Raw genomic sequence first — 18,846 nt, forward strand, 5'->3', positions numbered from 1 at the left:
CACCTTGTGTGTTGGGGTTGGGGGGTTAGGTAATGGGTTTGAGCCCATCCTATTAATTAATCTGCCTGAAATATGGATATCCAGATTGACCTCAAAGGGCTTTTCTCCCGGATCCATTTAGGACTCAAACCCGGTCCGCTTGCCCCTCGGAATGGTTAAACGATAACGATCCATAAAATTTACAAAGTCTAGAAACAGTTTTGTGAGTAGAATATACTAATTAATTATCATATTAAACAACAAAATTCAATCTTAGTTACAATGGAATTGTAGATTTTTAATAAAATAATAATAAGATGATAAATATCAAATGTTTAGGTGGTTAATAAAATACAACGCATTACTACTAAGCCTTGCAATACTCACCATACTAGTCATGATCTTCTTCATTACAACTGGACTTATTTCTTCATCTGAAAGTCCATCAGTGCATGAGTACTCGTCAGTAATAGCTGCACTTGTCCACGTTTGTGCGTTAGAAAGTACAAATTTCTTGTCTTTAGACGATTTAAGGCTCGATATCGCTTTCAACGAGTCCTTAATTTCACCTATAGAGTCTTGAATATCACCAATGCAATCTTTAAGGACTGCAGCATCACCTTTTGTTATGTTTTTCGCTTTAACTAGTTTTAAAATAATGGTTCGAGTGGTGGAGGCAGATTTAAGGGTGGCGGAAAGGGATTGTTTGACGAGTCTAAGTGGGGTTGATTTGATGGCCAATGCGTATGGTAATAGAGATGTTGTGCAGACTGATGGGTAAGTGGTGTAGTTACATGAGGTTTTGATGTAATTTGTGTATGTTTCGGTGGTGGCGGATGATGATGGTGTTACGAATTCGAAGATCGAAATGGTTATGAATGTGAGAAAGATTGATGAGAAGAATGTTGATTGTTGATCCATAGCTGGTTGTTTGTTTTGAGTATTAATTGATGATGAGATTAAGAAAAATCTTTCTCAATTTATAGAGGAATGACTAAGGGATTTTCAATATGTATACAACTAATTTTCCTTGATTGATCATTTTTTAATTCTACATATAAAACTGTCATGATAATTTGTCAAACAAATATACATGTGATTCATGTGATATAATGGAATGTTTAATGCATGTTTGATCTGTTGAAATCAAAAGAATATCCATTTTATAATTAATGTTGATCTTACATTTCCTCGGCACCTATAAAGTAAAACTACAAGCAACGTTTATAGTTTTCATGAAATTATACCAATCACTTTTTTTTTTTTTTTTTTAATCTCGGGATATATACAACCAATTGATTCTAACACTATATATTCCGAAAGTCGCTTCTTGGTACACTTATGAATAAAGTGGTGAAAATTTAAAATTTAAATTCTGACTAACGATTAACTAAAATCTTAATAATGTTTATACATGTTTTAAGGAATGATTGTTATTACATTATGCAAATAATACTAATAATTTTAATCTATAACATGATATTTAAAAAAATTCCGATGATCACCTCATATCATCATATGGTTAACCACGAGTATTGGGTTGCCAGCTGGGCACATGTATCCGGTATGAATACCAAATTATTTTTAAAATGGGAGAGTACGACCCTTTGACCATCGAAGGTCTTGTTTCAAGCCGAGATGAATCACAACATATGATAAAGTTGCCTACACTATTTATAGTGGTGGGGGGGCGTAGGTTGTTGGTGTGAGTTGCTTTTTGTACTTTTTTATGACTATAATGTGTGAGTTTTTTTATGTGGAGTAGTGGTGGTGTTGGTTTTTGATGTGGGTCAAGAATATTGTGATGATGTGTTAAATATTATTGAGTTAAGTATTAAAAATGGATAAAAATAATATTTTAAAATAATAAAAAATTAAGAAAACAAAAACAACGCTCGTTGCTTGATCCGTTGCTTGACAACGCACAGCTCAAATCTTGGCCCATCTCACTCATTGATACACCACAAAGTGGTGTTGGTTGCTTGCCATCTAGGCAGCCCACGGTGTTGGCATTGACCAATACATATGGTCTTAACAGTTGAATTGTTACATTAATATTATGCCAGTTTATGTTTAAATTTAAAATGCCTGAACACTTTCAATCCAGAACAGAATACTGAACTTAGATCTCACATTTACAAATATTACACTTTTTATATACCCCATAATTTATTTAGAAAACAAAACAAAAAGAAAAAACGTCGTTGGTACCTGTGATTTGTTTACATTATCATGATAACACCTAAACTCTTTTTTTTGCGTAATTGGTACATATATTTTGTGTAACTTGTATGGTTGGTACCTCTAACTAACTCCACTTAAATTTAAATGGTTAACATTGGTCCATTTATTTTTCATTCATTAAACAACAATTGGCTTAAAAATCGGATCTAAACACGTCTCTTTCTCTCTCATCACAAAAAAATCCTTCCAGATCCATTTTGTTCATCTATGTATCCATTACCAATTTGTTCAACTTTGAAACTTTTAATGATGAAAATATTCGAGCTAAATTCGTTACAATAAATGAAATCAGTTCATCTAATCAAATATAAGAATTTGTTTAAATAAAATGGAGAAAGGTATTTAAACTTCTGACGATTAGTAATGATCATCGTATGCCTTATATACACTCATCATCTTTCCGATATATCCTCATGTTGTTGCAGGATGGGTTTTTATTTATTCGGAGTTAGCAGTTGTAGAATATGATAGGGAGCAAATGGTGTCTTTCACCATTCTGAAATTATTGACAAGATTGAGATTTTCCAGTTCACTGATGTTTTAAGCTTCTGAATCTGCCTCACATGATTCAATTTATGGTTTATTTATCATGATTCATGTTCTTGCAGTACGAACTTCTGAAGATGATAACTTTTAAAAGGTTAGTAGTGAGCTGAAGATAATATTTTAATAAAAATTTAATATTCTAATAATTGAAGTTTTTAATGTAAAGGGATGAATTTGCCCTCACATGCATGGCACATGTGAGGGGTTAATTTTTAAACCTTGACTAAAGTTAGGCTAGGTACTAAATACGATAGTTAACCAAAACTGAGGTACCAACTACACAATAAAAAAAGTTTAGGTGTTATGATCACGGATGGCAATGGATACCCGGTCTAGTGGATATCCATCCGATCAACCCGATTATTCGTGGATATGGACGATCTAAATGGATATGGATATGGATATGGATATGGACGAAAAAATTTCATCCATGGATGAACCCGCTTCCACCCGAAATAACTAAATATATAAATTTATCACTCAAATTAGTATCATTTATGTAGTGATATTTCATTAATTATATTCATATTCATCTTTCGTTATATTTTCTCAAAAATATAACTTTATTCTTATATTTTGTTTTGTTTAATTTAAATGTATTTATCGTACTTTGGTGATTTAAATGTGTAACGACCCAACTTCGTTTTACCAAAAACACGATTTGAAATTTTTTTTTATAACATACCATCTGGACGGCGTCCAGTTGCACTAAAAAGTTCTGTGACAGAACACACCCAACCCACGTTATACTGGACGGCGTCCAACCAATCTGGACGGCGTCCAGGATACCTGATCAGTCCCATTTCATTTAAAAATATACTAAACACTTCGAATCAATACCAAAACGATTTGTAACAACCCAATCAAGTTTTACATCAACAAAACGTTAAATAAAAGTGTCTACGCCACCAATACGGGTTAAGACTCAATAACCCAACCCAATACCAAGAGCATAATCCCGGGGACTACCAAATCTCCCATCCGCGTCCAAATATCCAAAAGCTACCCCATCGAGCCCAAGCGCTCATACGCGTCTAGTCTAACAACTAGCTAGCTTCATAACACAATACCTGTAAAAAGGTAAACAACGAGAGGGGTAAGTTAACGCTTAGTGAATGCAATAATTATACATATACATATATAATCTACTTACTTGCAATCACTTACACAATACCGCATACAAGCTAGCAATTCAATAACCATGCAACATCATGCATAAACTAATATCCACAATTCACAATAAGCTAGCAACACCAATAGCATATAGTTCACAATTTAACATGCTAATACAAAATTCACACAACCATGGTTAACCAATCGTACAAGGGAACGGTACTCGCGAAAGACCGTCGGAGTTCATAACATCCATTAGTGTACTTAACACCGCGTAATCACTAATCCCCCGGGTGATGTCTTGAACACCGCGTCTAACTCACCCCCATGACAATGTGGTGTCTTAAACACCGCGACTATCCCACGTGTCAATCAAACCCATGAGTGGTGTCTTGAACACCGCGACAATCCCACTACCATGACGATGTGGTGTCTTAAACATTGCGACTATCCCACATGTCAATCAATACCAATGAGTGGTGTCTTAAACACCGCGACAATCCCACTCCCATGACGATGTGGTGTCTTAAATGTCATACCCCGTCCTAATCCATCTGGACGAAGTCACCAACATCTGGTCCCATTGCGATGATCGACTCCAAGTAATGTCTCTAAAATGAGCAAATGCACAGCGGAAGATTTCTTTCATACCTGAGAATAAACATGCTTTAAAGTGTCAACCAAAAGGTTGGTGAGTTCATAAGTTTATCGTAAACAATAAAATTTATCATTTTGATAGACCACAAGATTTAAATGCTGCATGGTACAAATGGACCCGAATCCTACACCCACCTGTAATGTACATGCGATATCTTTTAAATACAGTACACCTTTCTCGTGTACGCAATCCATTTTTCATAAATCTTAGAAACCGTACACATATCTCGTGCACAAAAACTAATATACATAACCTGTGTATAAAAATCATTCTCTCGATACATAACATTCACATCAATTGGTCCCAATTATCATGTCCACATAATTCAATGGTGGCAATTATCATGTCCACATAATTCAATGGTGGCAATTATTATGTCCACATAATTCAATGGTGGCAATTATCATGTCCACATAATTCAATGGTGGCAATTATCATGTCCACATATGTGACACCGCAAATTTTTTTTTTTAAATACGTGGCGGAAGCATTTATTTTAAACAAACCATTTCAATAACATAAACATATTTAATTACATATCTCAAAGTATTTGTCAGCTGGCAATCAACTAATACATCTGGTGTCACGTGACATAATAACAAATCAGTTTTAACGAAAAAGACACATCAGAGTTTCTCCATAGTCAAACATAACATCTTCATGCCCGGCTTCTCCCCAAAATGCGACACTTACAAAAGCTAACAACCTGCGGGGAGGAGATGGAGGGGAATTAGCACGAAGCTAAGTGAGTACGACTAACTACAGACGATAGCATACATAAATGTTATACTACTCATGTCACATAGTCTAACACACAATCATCACCCAGTAGTGCAGTCTACAGAGACTCCGGCGGTTCGGCCAAACCATTAACCACCAGTTGATCGGGCTGAGGTTTACCGGAAGTTCCTCTTACATACCGTGCTGCATAAATCATCCACACGCGACGAATGCGTCATTCAAACATATACCACACGGATGCAAATAGGCTACCACATGAGGAACCCAACCCGCAGGTTGATCTCTCCTATCGAATTAGGCTACCACAAGATAGGGACGCACTGGGTTCCAACAGACAAGCATCAACCAACATGCAGTCATCACAAGGTATTAACTAATCACAACAATAAATATATCTAACAAGCATGACAATTAAAATATAACATGCTACTATATACTATATTCTCCAGTTAGTCCCACTCACCGATTACCAGCAAATGAGAAGGTGTTCAGCTGTCTAATCACTGAACCTTCTCTTTCTCATTTTCTCCTGAGAAAGACATATACACAAGTTAGTTATAATGTCTCGATAACAACCTGACAATAAAACAATAACACCAAATATCAACTGTAACGACCCGTCAAAATCGCTATTGACGCAGCACGTTAATCATTGATTCCACAGTGAGGTTTTGACCTCTATATGATACGTTTTGATAAAATATTGCATTCATTAAAATAAGTGACTTTCTAAACATAGAAAGTTATAAACATGTGGGCGAGTGCTTAGGTATAAGCAAAACCCCAAAATACATAAGTCTTTAATTTACAGGTTGACTTCACAGTCCAATTATTTATTACACAACGCAGTTTTATTTTGAATGCAATAAACTTTGTACAAAGCATGAGAGACTCCATGCAGGCAACAAGCACATCACAGCGGAAGCATTCTAAGGACCTGAGAATAAAACATGCTAAAAAGTCAACACGAATGTTGGTGAGTTATAGGTTTAATTGCTCGAGTCATAAACATATATAAAGATAGACCACAAGATTTCATCAAAAGTTTATCAATAGATTCTACGTAACAGAGCACCCTGGTAACTAAACTTAACGCTATAGTGATAATTACCCCATTCGTTTTAATACACGCAAACCAACGTGTCTTAAACTCAAATAACATACGTCCGTTAAAAGGCTAGCGCTCTAGCTCGGACGGGGATGTCAAGCCCTATGGATCCATATACAATTATTCGCGCCCACCAGTCCATATCCTATGTACTGGCAGCTACTAGTTACCAAAGCTAAGGGATTTCCGGTTTAACTCAGTGTAGAATTTAGTATGTACTTGTGTCTTATCGCGTTTAAAATAAATTGCATGTATTCTCAGCCCAAAAATATTTAAAGTATTTAAAAAGGGAGACTATAACTCACAGTTCAATATTACGATTCAATATTGTAAGCAAATTGCGTAGACATAATGATGGTAGACGACTGTATGGTTGGCCTTGGATTCAAGAACAATACCCCGAATAATACCCAATATTTCCTTAGCTTAAAGCGGTTTGAAACCCGAATTAAAAACACCCTCGTATATACCTTATTATTATTAAACTTAAAATTATAATTATAATTATAATTATAAATTTAATTACAGAAGAGATAAATGATGTGTGATACATCGTCGAGAAAACTGGCATATTTATATTACTATTCGATTTACTGTAGCTCATGCGATCGCATGAGTTTTCAGTGTTTTTGCCATGCGATCGCATGGCCGCCTTTCCCGTTTTGTTTGCTAGTTCGTCGACATCAAATAGTATTTACTGTAGCAAATAGTGTTTACTGTAGCAATAGTGTTTACTGTACCAAATAGTGTTTTACTGTAGCAAATCAATGTAGCAAAGTCGTTTTCACTGTAGCACGGTAGCAAAATACGGTTTCACTGTAGCAAATAGTGTTTTACTGTAGCAAATAGTGTTTTACTATAGGAAAGTCGTTTTTACTTGTACATATATATATACATACATATAATTGTTCATGAATCGTCGAGAGTAATCAAAGGTAATTGTATATATGAAACAGTTCTAAAATTTTGAGACTCAATCTAACAGACTTTGTTTAGCGTGTTAAAATAATAAATCGTATAGAGAATTGGTTTAAATAAGTCAAAAATTTTAGGGTCATCCTTAAGCACATAACAACTGATCCATCAACCGTACGAGTAACACTCTCACTCGTACGTTTGAGAACACTCAACCGTACGAGTGACAACTTACTCGTACGTTTGATCTATGATTAAACACCCATCAATGGATTAAATGATCCGTACGGTTCATCACACGTGTGACCAGTGACTCGTACGAGTCACGTCTCAACCGTACGTATCATCATAATCAAATCGTAAGTTTCCATCACGGTTCACCGCACGGTTCACCACACGGTTGACTACCTCAACCATACGAGTGAAGGCTCACTCGTGCGAGTGATGAAGAACAGTAGCAGCAACTGTTTAATCGGATTTCAACTCCAAATGTACAACATAATCATCAATTCATACATTAAGTTAACCTATATCATCATATATTCACTATATTATAAGCCCACATCATAAACTCAGTCAATAACGACACCAAACGAGTACAGAACAGGACATACACAATAAAATTCCTTTTTATGACGTAAATAAAATTTGACATAGTTTCTTAAAACCTTATCATTGGATAGTAAACTTCAAGACGAGTCCAACGATAGTTTATTCATCGAAAACGGAGTTACGGTTTGAAAGTTACAGCCTTTTTAAGTTTACCAAAAACTGACCAGTGCTCACTCGCGCGGGAGAGACCTCACTCGTGCGAGCTGTTAGAACATTCCAGCTAGCTGATTTTTGCCATTTTGCCCCAAAAACTCGATTTTTGCAAGATCTAACACTAAAACCACTCCCAAAACATCATATAAACTATATAAAACATATTTCTAACAACAATAGAACATATCAAACACTTTAGATCAAGAATCAAGCATCAAAACCTAACTTTTACTCAAGAACACTAAAACCCAATTTAAGCAAGAATCACTACATGAATCTATGAGAAGCTTACCTTAAAATGATCACCAAATCACAGAGAACAAGATGATATGATTAATTTGAGCTCTAGATCAAAGATTCAAGATTAGGGTTTTGGTTAGGTGAAAATATGAAGTACGGTGTGTGTTTGGGAAAAGTCTAGAAAATGGAAGAAAGAACACCCACTAGTCTTTTAAGTGAGGTTAAGTCCCACACTGTGCAACACACGGGTATTTATCAGTTATCTGATATCTTTCGTACATCATTTGGAAACCCAAACGAAGTCCAAATTAAATAAACAAACCTGTTCTGTGACCCTTGTCACAAACTGGTCCTAACCACATCATCAAATAATAATAAATATTAAATTAAAATAAAAGTATATAATAACACAACATATACTTAAGGGCAAACTAGTAATCTTACAGCTAGGCCCGGTTGAGGATGTTACAAATCTTCCCCCCTTAAGAAGATTCCGTCCTCGAAATCTGGTCAAGGTCAAACAACTGGGGATAGCGCGCCCTCATTAACTCCTCGGTTTTCCATGTCAGGTTGGAACCTAAACTGTGTCGCCATTCCACTAACACCATAGGAATCTGTTTCTTTCTTAGCTTGGTGACCTTCTTGTCCACTATTCTAATCGGCTCTTCAACTAACTTCTTGTTCAAATCCACTTTCAAATCCTTCAGCGGAAGAATCAAACTTTCGTCGTCTACTGTACACTTCCTTAAATAACACACATTGTACGTGTTGTGAATTCCTGCTAACTCTGAAGGAAGATCTAAAACAACAGTCTGGTCATTCAAAATTTCTATGATCGGAAATGGCCCAATAAACCTCGGAGCTAGTTTACCACGTTTACCAAACCTGATCACTCCTTTTCACGGTGAAACTTTCAAGTATACACGATCACCTACATTAAATGTTACCGAACGTCTGCGCGGATCAGCATACATCTTTTGTCTATCTCTAGCTGCTTTTAACTTCTCACGTGCAATTTCGAACTTTTCTGCGGTTATCTGAACAATTTCAGGACCTGCAAATTGTTTCTCACCTGCTTCTAACCAACACGTAGGAGTTCTGCACTTGCGACCATACAACATTTCGTACGGCGGCATTCCAATACTCGAATGATACGAATTGTTGTAAGCAAACTCTATCAATGGAAGATGTGAATCCCAAGAACCACCATATTCTAAGACACACGCTCTCAACATATCTTCTAACATTTGAATCGTTCGTTCACTCTGACCGTCTGTTTGTGGATGATAAGCTGTACTTAGATTTACACGCGTACCCAGATTCCGTTGTAAACTGTTCCAGAAGTTTGACACGAACCTAGTATCTCTGTCGGAAACTATTGACAACGGTACACCGTGTCGACTAACAATCTCTTTTAAGTACAACTCGGCTAAATCACTCAACGAAGCTGTTTCACGAGTAGCTAAGAAGTGAGCACTCTTTGTTAAACGATCCACTATCACCCAGATCATGTCGTGACCTTTCTGGTTTCGGGGTAACTTGGTTACAAAATCCATCGTTATATGATCTCATTTCCACTGAGGAATTTCTAACTGTCGTAGAGACCCATACGGCTTCTGATGTTCTACTTTAACTTGCGCACAAATATGACATTTTTCAACGAAACCTGCCACATCTGTCTTCATTGTCGGCCACCAATACAACGTTTTCAAATCTCAATACATCTTTGTACTGCCTGGATGCACTGTCAATCTAGATTTATGTGTTTCTGTAAGGATTAAATCCCTCAAATCTTCAAGCAAAGGCACCCAAATACGGTCATTATAGGTCTTTAATCTTCTAGAATCATTGCATAGGTCAAATTTTCTTTTGGTCATTTGCTCAGTCTTTAAGTTTTCATCATTCAAAGCTACTAACTGAACGGTTTTCAATCGATCAATCAAGTCTGAAACTATCTCAATTCTCATAAATCTAACGTTTTCGACTGTTTTCTTACGACCCAGAGCATCTGCGACCACATTTGCTTTACTCGGATGGTACTTAATCTCACAATTGTAGTCTTTAATCAATTCTAAACATCGACGTTGACGCATATTTAATTCTTTCTGCGAAAAGATATATTGAAGACTCTGATGATCTGTATATATTTCACAATGTGTACCATACAAATAGTGTCTCCAGAGCTTTAAGGCAAACACAACTGCAGTTAACTCTAAATCATGAGTAGGGTAATTTCGTTCATGATTCTCCAATTGTCGCGAAGCATACGCTATGACTTTATTTCTTTGCATCAAAACGCAACCCAGACCTGCACGTGACGCATCATAGTAAACCACAAAATCTTCTGTTCCCTCTGGTAAAGCTAAAACTGGCGCTTGACATAACAACTGTTTAAGAGTCTGAAAAGCCTTTTCTTGTTCAGCAGTCCATCGAAAGGCTACATCTTTTCTGGTTAACTTATTTAATGGACCTGCTATTTTAGAAAAGTCTTTGATAAACCGGCGGTAATAACCTGCTAAACCCAGAAAACTCTTGATTTCTGTCGGCGTTTTCGGTGAATTCCAATTCATTACGGCCTCTATCTTAGACTGATCCACTTTAATACCCTGTTCACAAATTACATGACCCATAAACTGTACTTCCCGCAACAAAAATTCACACTTAGAAAACTTAGCGTACAACTGTTCCTGTTTTAGAAGTTCTAACACCAATCTCAAATGTGTAGCATGATCTTTCTCGGTTTTCGAATATATCAAGATATCATCTATGAAGACAATCACAAACTTGTCAAGATACTGACGACACACTCTATTCATTAGATCCATAAACACTGTCGACGCGTTTGTTAACCCAAATGGCATAACTAGAAATTCTTAATGACCATATCTAGTTCTAAACGATGTTTTCGGTATGTCGGTCTCTGCAACACGTACCTGATGATACCCTGAACGTAAATCAATCTTTGAAAAGTAGCAAGCCCCCTGTAACTGATCAAATAAATCATCTTATTCAGATCACGATAATCTATACACATACGAAGCGACCCATCTTTCTTTTTCACAAACAAAACTGGAGCACCCCACGGTGAAGAACTTGGTCGAATAATCCCCTTTATCTAATAGTTCCTGAATCTGAGACATCATTTCTCGGATTTCTGATGGAGCTAATCTGTAAGGAGCTTTTGCAACTGGCGTAGCACCTGGAACTAAATCGATTTTATACTCTACTTCACGTACTGGAGGTAACCCTGGTAGATCATCTGGAAACACTTCGGAAAATTCTGACACAACGGGAATATCGGTCACCTGCTTCTTTTCTTTCTTAACATCAATCACATAAGCTAAGAACGAATCACACCCTTTCGATATCGCCTTTCGAGCTTTCATTAGGGAAACCATAGGGAAGTTAAATCCACTGCGCTCTCCCCTAGCTATCACTCGGGATCCATCGGCCAAACGGAAAGAAATCATCTTCTTATCACACTTAATATTAGCCCTATTAGCTCTTAACCAATTCATGCCTATGACTACATCAAAGCTAGGTATAGGCATCAACAAACAGGTTAAAGGAAAGGAATGGCCGTCAATTTCGATGGTAAGTCCAGACACAGATGATGTGCATGGAACCATCTTACCATCAGCTACTTCTATTCCCAAAGGCGCATCTAACATCCTAACAGGCAACTTCAACTTATCACAGAAGCCTAAGGACATAAAAGAACGATTCGCTCCTGAATCAAACAACACATGAGCTGGCAAGGAATTAACCAAGAACATATCGGTAATGACGTCATCGGTAGCGGTTGCAGCGTCTACCGTCATCTGAAATGCCCTTGCCTCTGATGTTGGAGGATTCTTTCTCTTCTGCCCGGCAGTAGAAGCAGAAGATCCCCAGAAGTAATCGACCTCGCTCCTGACCCTGCCTCAGAACCAGTTCTTGACGCAGATGGACAATCCGCCGATCTATGACCTTCCTGATGACAACTCCAACAAACATTTGACTTAAAAGAATAGGTTGTTGCTTCATGACCTTTCACTCCACATTTCAAACATCTTCAGGTCATTGGAGAACACGGACCAGCATGAGTCGACTTACAAACATTACACCAATCAGGCTGACTTGAACCCGAGCCACTTATACCAGACTTACACTTCTGTTTAAACCCACCTGACTTCTTACCACAAAATCCTGATTGCTTACTGGATTGCTGACCAGACTGACCACCTGCTTGACCTCCTGATTTCCCCCCAAAAGATCCACCTTTTGAAATTTCTCTTTTTGCTGCCATTATATCACCTTCAGTAACTTTAGCCATCTCATGAGCCTGTGCCAAGGTTGTTGCAAATCTCGCAACAGTTCTGTACTCCGGCTTAATCACCCGCATGAAATGCTAAATTTTATCCTTTTCAGTCGGTACCCATTGTTGAACGAACCTCAACTTAGATGTAAAGTCTCTGAAAACCTCATCAATCGTCATACTTTCGGTCATCTTCATACTCAGAAACTCAGTTTTCAATCTTTCCATCTCATATTCAGAACAATACTGCTCACGAACCTTAGCAGCAAATTGTTCCCAGGTAATCTGACTGATCTGTTCCCTAGGCAAATACGCTGTAATAGAATCCAACCACTCCATCGCTTCACCCTTGAGAAGCCTGCTAGCAAACAATACCATAGATTCAGGCTCACAAAAACATGCTTTTAACGCCATCTCCACTTCTCTTAGCCAATTAAGGGTCATTGTAGGGTTTGTGTGACCATGATATTCTGGAGCTTTGCAATCAAGAAACTGTTTATATGTACACTTCTTTTTCGTCTCGGGAACTTGAAATGGGTACATCATTTGGTTTGAAAATGCCTGGTTAAACGGGAATGGCATTTGGAGGTTTTGATAGGTGGTTTGAGGAAACTGTGATTGGGAACTGCCACCGGCTTAAGTATAAAAGTTAGGAGGAAAAGTTGTGTTCAACGCAGTGGTATTAGGGTTCCATTGCGCCCGTTCTTGTTCTAATTCTTTGATTTTCTCCTGAGCTTCTAATGATCGGCTTTGAAGGTTTATAACTTCTTGTGAGGTTTCCTCTTCCGATGACACGTGTCCATCTTCATCGGGAGCTCGGAAGGTTCTAGTTCCAGGGGCGGTAGGGCCAGTAGCATTTGCTTCATTATCTGCCATTACTGCACTACCACAACACTCACACCAAGGCTTAGTATAAACTCAGTTAGTATTAACAACCAACACATAACCTGTCCTAATACTCACTTAACCCATCCCCAGCATGTTATGTTTGACATGACTCTACTAAGTTTGGGAACATGACATTTAGATCACAATGCACATGCTGCCAAACTAAGCTCTGATACCAACTTGTGACACCGCAAATTTTTTTTTTTTAAATACGTGGCGGAAGCATTTATTTTAAACAAACCATTTCAATAACATAAACATATTTAATTACATATCCCAAAGTATTTGTCAGCTGGCAATCAACTAATACATCTAGTGTCATGTGACATAATAACAAATCAGTTTTAACGGAAAAGACACATCAGAGTTTCTTCATAGTCAAACATAACATCTTCATGCCCGTCTTCTCCCCAAAATGCGACACTTACAAAAGATAACAACCTGCAGGGAGGAGATGGAGGGGAATTAGTACGAAGATAAGTGAGTACGACTAACTACAGGCGATATCATACATAAATGTTATACTACTCATGTCACATAGTCTAACACACAATCATCACCCAGTAGTACAGTCTACAGAGACTCCGGTGGTTCAGCCAAACTATTAACCACCAGTTGATCGGGCTGGGGTTTACCGGAAGTTCCTCCTACATACCGTGCTGCATAAATCATCCACACGCGACGAACGCGTCATTCAAACATATACCACACGGATGCAAATAGGCTACCACATGAGGAACCCAACCCGCAGGTTGATCTCTCCTATCGAATTAGGCTACCACAAGATAGGGACGCACCGGGTTCCATCAGACAAGCATCAACCAACATGCAGTCATCACAAGGTACTAACTAATCACAACAATAAGTATATCTAACAAGCATGGCAATCATAATATAACATGCTACTATATACTATATTCTCCAGTTAGTCCCACTCACCGATTACCAGCAAATGAGAAGGTGTTCAGCTGTCTAATCACTGAACCTTCTCTTTCTCCTTTTCTCCTGAGAAAGACATAGACACAAGTTAGTTATAATGTCTCGATAACAACCTGACAATAAAACAATAACACCAAATATCAACACTTAAGCACATAACAACTGATCCATCAACCGTACGAGTAACACTCTCACTCGTACATTTGAGAACACTCAACCGTACGAGTGACAACTTACTCGTACGTTTGATCTATGATTAAACACCCATCAATGGATTAAATGATCCGTACGGTTCATCACACGCGTGACCAGTGACTCGTACGAGTCACGTCTCAACCGTACGTATCATCATAATCAAATCATAAGTTTTCATCACCACTCACTCGCACGGTTCACCACACGGTTGACTACCTCAACCGTACGAGTGAAGGCTCACTCGTGCGAGTGATGAAGAACAGTAGCAGCAACTGTTTAATCGGGTTTCAACTCCAAATGTACAACATAATCATCAATTCATACATTAAGTTAACATATATCATCATATATTCACTATATGATAAGCCCACATCATAAACTCAGTCAATAACGACACCAAACGAGTACAGAACAGGACATACACAATAAAATCCCTTTTTCTGACCAAAATAAAGTTTGATATAGTTTCTTAAAACCTTATCATTAGATAGTAAACTTCAAGACGAGTCCAACGATAGTTTATTCATCGAAAATGGAGTTACGGTTTGAAAGTTACAGCCTTTTTAAGTTTACCAAAAACTGACCAGTGCTCACTCGCGCGGGAGAGACCTCACTCGTGCGAGTGAGTCATCAACCGCTTGGTTGAGCCTCAAACGCGTGGTCACACGTACGGGTGACCTGTTAGAAGTGTGGGAGCTGTTAGAACATTCCAGCTCGCTGAATTTTGCCATTTTGGCCCAAAAACTCGATTTTTGCCATTTTTGCCCAAAAACTCGATTTTTGCAAGATCTAACACTAAAACCACTCCCAAAACATCATATAAACTATATAAAACATATTTCTAATAACAATAGAACGTATCAAACACTTTAGATCAATAATCAAGCATCAAAACCTAACTTTTACTCAAGAACACTAAAACCCAATTTAAGCAAGAATCACTACATGAATCTATGAGAAGCTTACCTTAAAATGATCACGAAATCACAGAGAACAAGACGATATGATTAATTTGAGCTCTAGATCAAAGATTCAAGATTAGGGTTTTGGTTAGGTGAAAAGATAAAGTACGGTGTGTGTTTGGGAAAATTCTAGAAAATGGAAGAAAGAACACCCACTAGTCTTTTAAGTGAGGTTAAGCCCCAAACTGTGCAACACACGGGTATTTATCAGTTATCTGATATCTTTCGTACAACATTTGGAAACCCAAACGAAGTCCAAATTAAATAAACAAACCTGTTCTGTGACCCTTGTCACAAACTGGTCCTAACCACATTATCAAATAATAATAAATATTAAATTAAAATAAAAGCATATAATAACACAACATATACCTAAGGGCAAACTAGTAATCTTACAGCTAGGCCCGGTTGAGGATGTTACAACATAATTCATTCGAGGAATGTTTTGCTTGTGTCTATCTCGTCAAACATTTATAAAAGCATCTCATGTATTCGCAGTTCAAAATATATTTCAAAAGCATTTAATAAAGCAGTTGTAAAAACAGCGCATGTATTCTCAGTTCCAAAAATATAAAGAGTAAAAAGGAGCAAATGAACTCACCATATTGTATTTTGTAGTAAAAATACATATGACGACATTAAACAAGTGTAGGGTTGGCCTTGGATTCACGAACCTATATCATTTATATATATATATTAACACATATAATAGTAATCGAACAAATTTATATATTATATCTTAGATTATATGTCTTATATATTTAATTTGTATATATAATTAAAATAATTAATATATATATATATATATATATATATATATATATATATATATATATATATATATATATATATATATATATATATATGATTAATATTATTTTAAAAATCAATAATTTGTTATATGTAAATCTTTATATAAATAATTTTAATATGTATAATTACATGTAATATTATGGTAGTTGTAATAAATATATTCTTATATAGAAAATATTTATTTGTAATAATAATATTGTTAATATGAAAATAATAATAATAATGATAATAATAATAATATTGATAACAAAAATAATAATCTTAATGATAATCTTATTAATAATGATAACTTTAATACAAATGATACACCTTAATATTTATTATACTCTAAATAAAAATCATAATGATAATAATAATAATAACTATAATATCTATAATATTAATAATACTTTTACTAACAATGATAATAAGGATGATATTAATAATAATAATAATAATAATAATGCTTATAATAATGATAATAATAGTGTTAATAATAATAATAATAATAATAATAATAATAACTAATACTTAATACTTTAATAATACCAATACTTAATATTTAATACCATTACTAATGATAATAATAATAATAATAATAATAAAAGAAAATGAGACTACCTTAGAAGAAGCTTTTTAAAATAAAATAAAAAATACTGTCCACGCCTAGAATCGAACCCGAGGCCTCTCGCTCACCCTGACAACACCCCAACCATTCTGCTGATACTTACTTTCCTGACTTAATTTACAACTTAAATTTATTTAAACCGAAATTCCTTATCTGTATCTAGTCCTACCACTGGCCCAACGTAATTTTCGGCCCAACAGCACAATAAGTCTTTATACGGCCCAGCGAGCATTTAGTAGTTTACATGATGGAGTTGGGCTGCTACAGTAACATGAACCAAAAATAATCATAAAAATAATTCGCCGTTGCCTGGGATCGAACTCAGAACCAAGCGTAACCCAACTAAAACCCTGAACCATCCGACCAATTATATTTTTCTGAATTAATACCATACTTAATTTTTTTATTTATCCCGATTTATGTATTCATCTTCCTCTTCAACTAACAAATCATCATCACCTAACCCGTTTACTATTCTCACCATCTAACATAAACATAATCATTACAGCATCATCGTGATCATTTTATCCATCACCGTATCACTGTATCGTATCATCTTCATCATCATTCATCATTTAATCATCATCATCGTTGCCACTGTTCATTGTCCTCTCCATATGTCATCATCATCGTTACCATCATATCAAATCATTCATTACTTATCATCAACCTTTACTTATCATCAACCTTGTATCACTATTAACATGTTCATTGAACATAAACACGCAGCAACAGCAACGAAGAGAAAGAGAGATAGAAAGAAAGAGAAAAGGAAAAAAAAATATTTAGAAGGTGATTGTTATGGAGGTTAGCTGCGGTGGTGATGACACTTGTATGGTGGAAGTGATTGTGAATTGACCGGTGATCAAAAGTTGCAGGATTTCGTTATGTTTTGTTAGTAATGTACCGGTTATTAACAGCAGAAAACATTAAAAAAAACTGTAATGTACTAGTGACCGAAAAAAAGTGATGGTTTGATGGTGGTTTTGGAATCGGTGATCGTATGTAGTCATAGACATGAGGAAGTAGTCTAATCATTGTAAGCCCGATGAAATACGATTTTTGTAATAGTTTGCAGTTGATCTATCATATTAAGTTATCGATAACTTAAGGAAATAGAAACAAATCTTGAACTAAATCAACGTATTCTTCGAGTTCAACTAGCCATGATTGTAGTTTGTGAATCATGAGGACACATACGAACCTTAGTACATGAACTCTCCCAGTTACGAGAAGAACCCACTTATCAGCCGGTACATGGTTCGATTAGATATAGAAAAGAAGAAGAAAAACGCAGCTACTCTATTGATTGTGATGGTTACAAACATAAAACATAAAATATGATGTTCAAATGGTGGTTGTTGGTCTCGGTTGCATACGGGTGTTGGTGTTGATGATTGTAAAGGTGTTGAAGGTTAAGGGTGGTGTAGGAGTTGTAGGGTGGCTCTTGGTGCGGTTTATGATGGAAAGGTGTTTGGTTGATGGCCGTTTGGATTGATGAAAAGAGAGAAGAAGAAGGTAAAAGTTTTCCTAAATTTTTTTCGTGCATAACTATATGTATAGGTATATTTATATAATGCGGAGAACGAGATGGTGGATATAATGAAGCAAAAACAGTGACTTAATAGTAAACCCATCATAACTTAATAATTAATAATAATATATAGTATTAATAATCAACAACGTGCAAATGAAAAGGAAATATCTAATTCCTATTCTGTCGACAGTTTTTAAGGAGTGGGTATATCGTGGTCCGTTGTTAATCAGTGGCGGATAAAAGTCTTCGAAAAAATCCCAAATTTTTAGATTAACTATATTTATTTATTTTGGTCATTA

At 36.2% G+C, this 18,846-nt stretch overlaps 1 protein-coding gene across 1 annotated transcript; it reads right to left on the minus strand.

Annotated features, from left to right (window-relative positions):
- Positions 1-306: 306 nt before the first annotated feature.
- LOC139889964 (pectinesterase inhibitor 4-like) lies at positions 307-900 on the minus strand. The gene has a single exon (XM_071872873.1). The coding sequence runs from the start codon at positions 898-900 to the stop codon at positions 307-309; it is 594 nt and encodes a 197-aa protein (XP_071728974.1).
- Between the last annotated feature and the right edge of the window lie 17,946 nt (positions 901-18,846).

Source organism: Rutidosis leptorrhynchoides, chromosome 2 (genome assembly GCF_046630445.1).
Source record: "Rutidosis leptorrhynchoides isolate AG116_Rl617_1_P2 chromosome 2, CSIRO_AGI_Rlap_v1, whole genome shotgun sequence".
Lineage (NCBI taxonomy): Eukaryota > Viridiplantae > Streptophyta > Magnoliopsida > Asterales > Asteraceae > Rutidosis > Rutidosis leptorrhynchoides.

What these genes read in the sequence shown, in the direction of transcription:
- LOC139889964 (XM_071872873.1), bottom strand. Translation starts at nt 900, where the DNA reads ATGGATCAACAATCAACATTCTTCTCATCAATCTTTCTCACATTCATA.